At 47.3% G+C, this 1,521-nt stretch overlaps 1 protein-coding gene across 1 annotated transcript; it reads left to right on the forward strand.

Moving 5' to 3' along the window:
- Positions 1 to 225: 225 nt before the first annotated feature.
- Positions 226 to 489, forward strand: ctxn1 (cortexin 1; the record flags this gene model as incomplete). The annotated part of the gene is made up of 1 exon (XM_084445184.1): positions 226 to 489. One exon carries the CDS (start codon positions 226 to 228, stop codon positions 487 to 489), a length of 264 nt encoding a protein of 87 aa, XP_084301310.1.
- Positions 490 to 1,521: the final 1,032 nt, after the last annotated feature.

Raw genomic sequence — 1,521 nt, forward strand, 5'->3', positions numbered from 1 at the left:
GTTCGAATATACCAGTATCACCCGAGCCACCCAATCAGTGTGTAGTCCTACCACCGACCATCCAATCAGTGTGTAGTCCTACCACCGACCATCCAATCAGTGTGTAGTCCTACCACCGACCATCCAATCAGTGTGTAGTCCTACCACCGACCATCCAATCAGTGTGTAGTCCTACCACCGACCATCCAATCTGTTTGTAAGCTGTGTTGTTGGGCCTGGCAGAGGATGAGCGATGCCCCCACCCTGGACTATGAGCTGCTGTCCCACGGGCCCTCCTTCCCCGTGCCGCGTGGCAGCTCCTCCCTGGGGGTGGACCCGGAGCAGCGGACGGCCCTGGCCTTCGTGGGGCTCCTGATGCTCTTCCTGATATTCCTGCTGGTGCGCTGCTTCCGCATCTTGCTGGACCCCTACAGCCGCATGCCCTCCTCCTCCTGGACCGACCACAAGGAGGGGATCGAGAGGGGGCAGTTTGACTACGCCCTGGTGTAGACCTGGAGGACTGGGGAGAGAGGGGGCAGTCGCAGCCAGACTTGTGGCCTCAAGACCCAAACCAAGACCTCTAGCCCCGGATTCAGACCAAGACCGGGCCTCTGTTGAAATGCAGATGGACCAATGGGGGCAATATGAAGCACTGCTGCCTTAACCAGACCTGCAACTCCGCTAGAGAAACACCTACTTCCTGTTACTGTATTTCTTGTGTGCAGCGCAGAGCATAGCTCATTAAACCACAACAAACGGCATCTCTGACCAGTCGAGCGTTGCTCGCATTTTCCTCCTCATACCTGTTGTCAGACCTCTAGTTTGTGGTACTACTGTATATCATCTCTAGTTTGTGTTTGGTAATATATCATCTCTAGTTTGTGTTTGGTAATATATCATCTCTAGTTTGTGTTTGGTAATATATCATCTCTAGTTTGTGTTTGGTAATGTATTAGGTAATATATCGGGTTGTAAAACAATTTCTGTTCTCTTTAACCAGCTTATGACAGTGTTGTATCTTGTTTTTGACTGACTACTTTTGATGCTTTTCCTCCATTTTATCTCCACTGTCTCATGAAGAAACACGGTAGAACTGAGACACTAACAACTGCACACACAGCTGGCCCTTTAAGAAACCAGACAGCTACGTTTGTCTATGTAGTTAGTTATATTTACTGTGTTTTGTGTATTTCTACTGTCTCTATACTGTAACTGAAAAAGCCATATCTCTACTCTTCCTATGTGGTATGCTGTAGGCTACATGTTGTTTGGTTGTCCTGTTAGCTCTAACCAACCCGCCAAGCTTGGAGATGTTGTGTACAACTGCAAACTTTTAGTATGATAAGAAATGCTTTATTTTTCTATTCTGACTCAGGTTTGGAGTCTCCTTTTTGCAAATGTTCTTAGTGTTTTCTCTGATTTGTAGCTCTCGCATCTTTGGACTGTAACTGTTGAGATAGTCTCGTCTTGGAGGTGGCTGGGCAGAGCAGATTTGCTGGTGTTTTCAAGATTTTTAAGTAGATATTTTTCCTAACTGCTTTG

Source organism: Borostomias antarcticus (genome assembly GCF_949987555.1).
Source record: "Borostomias antarcticus genome assembly, chromosome: 10".
Classification (NCBI taxonomy): Eukaryota; Metazoa; Chordata; class Actinopteri; order Stomiiformes; family Stomiidae; genus Borostomias; species Borostomias antarcticus.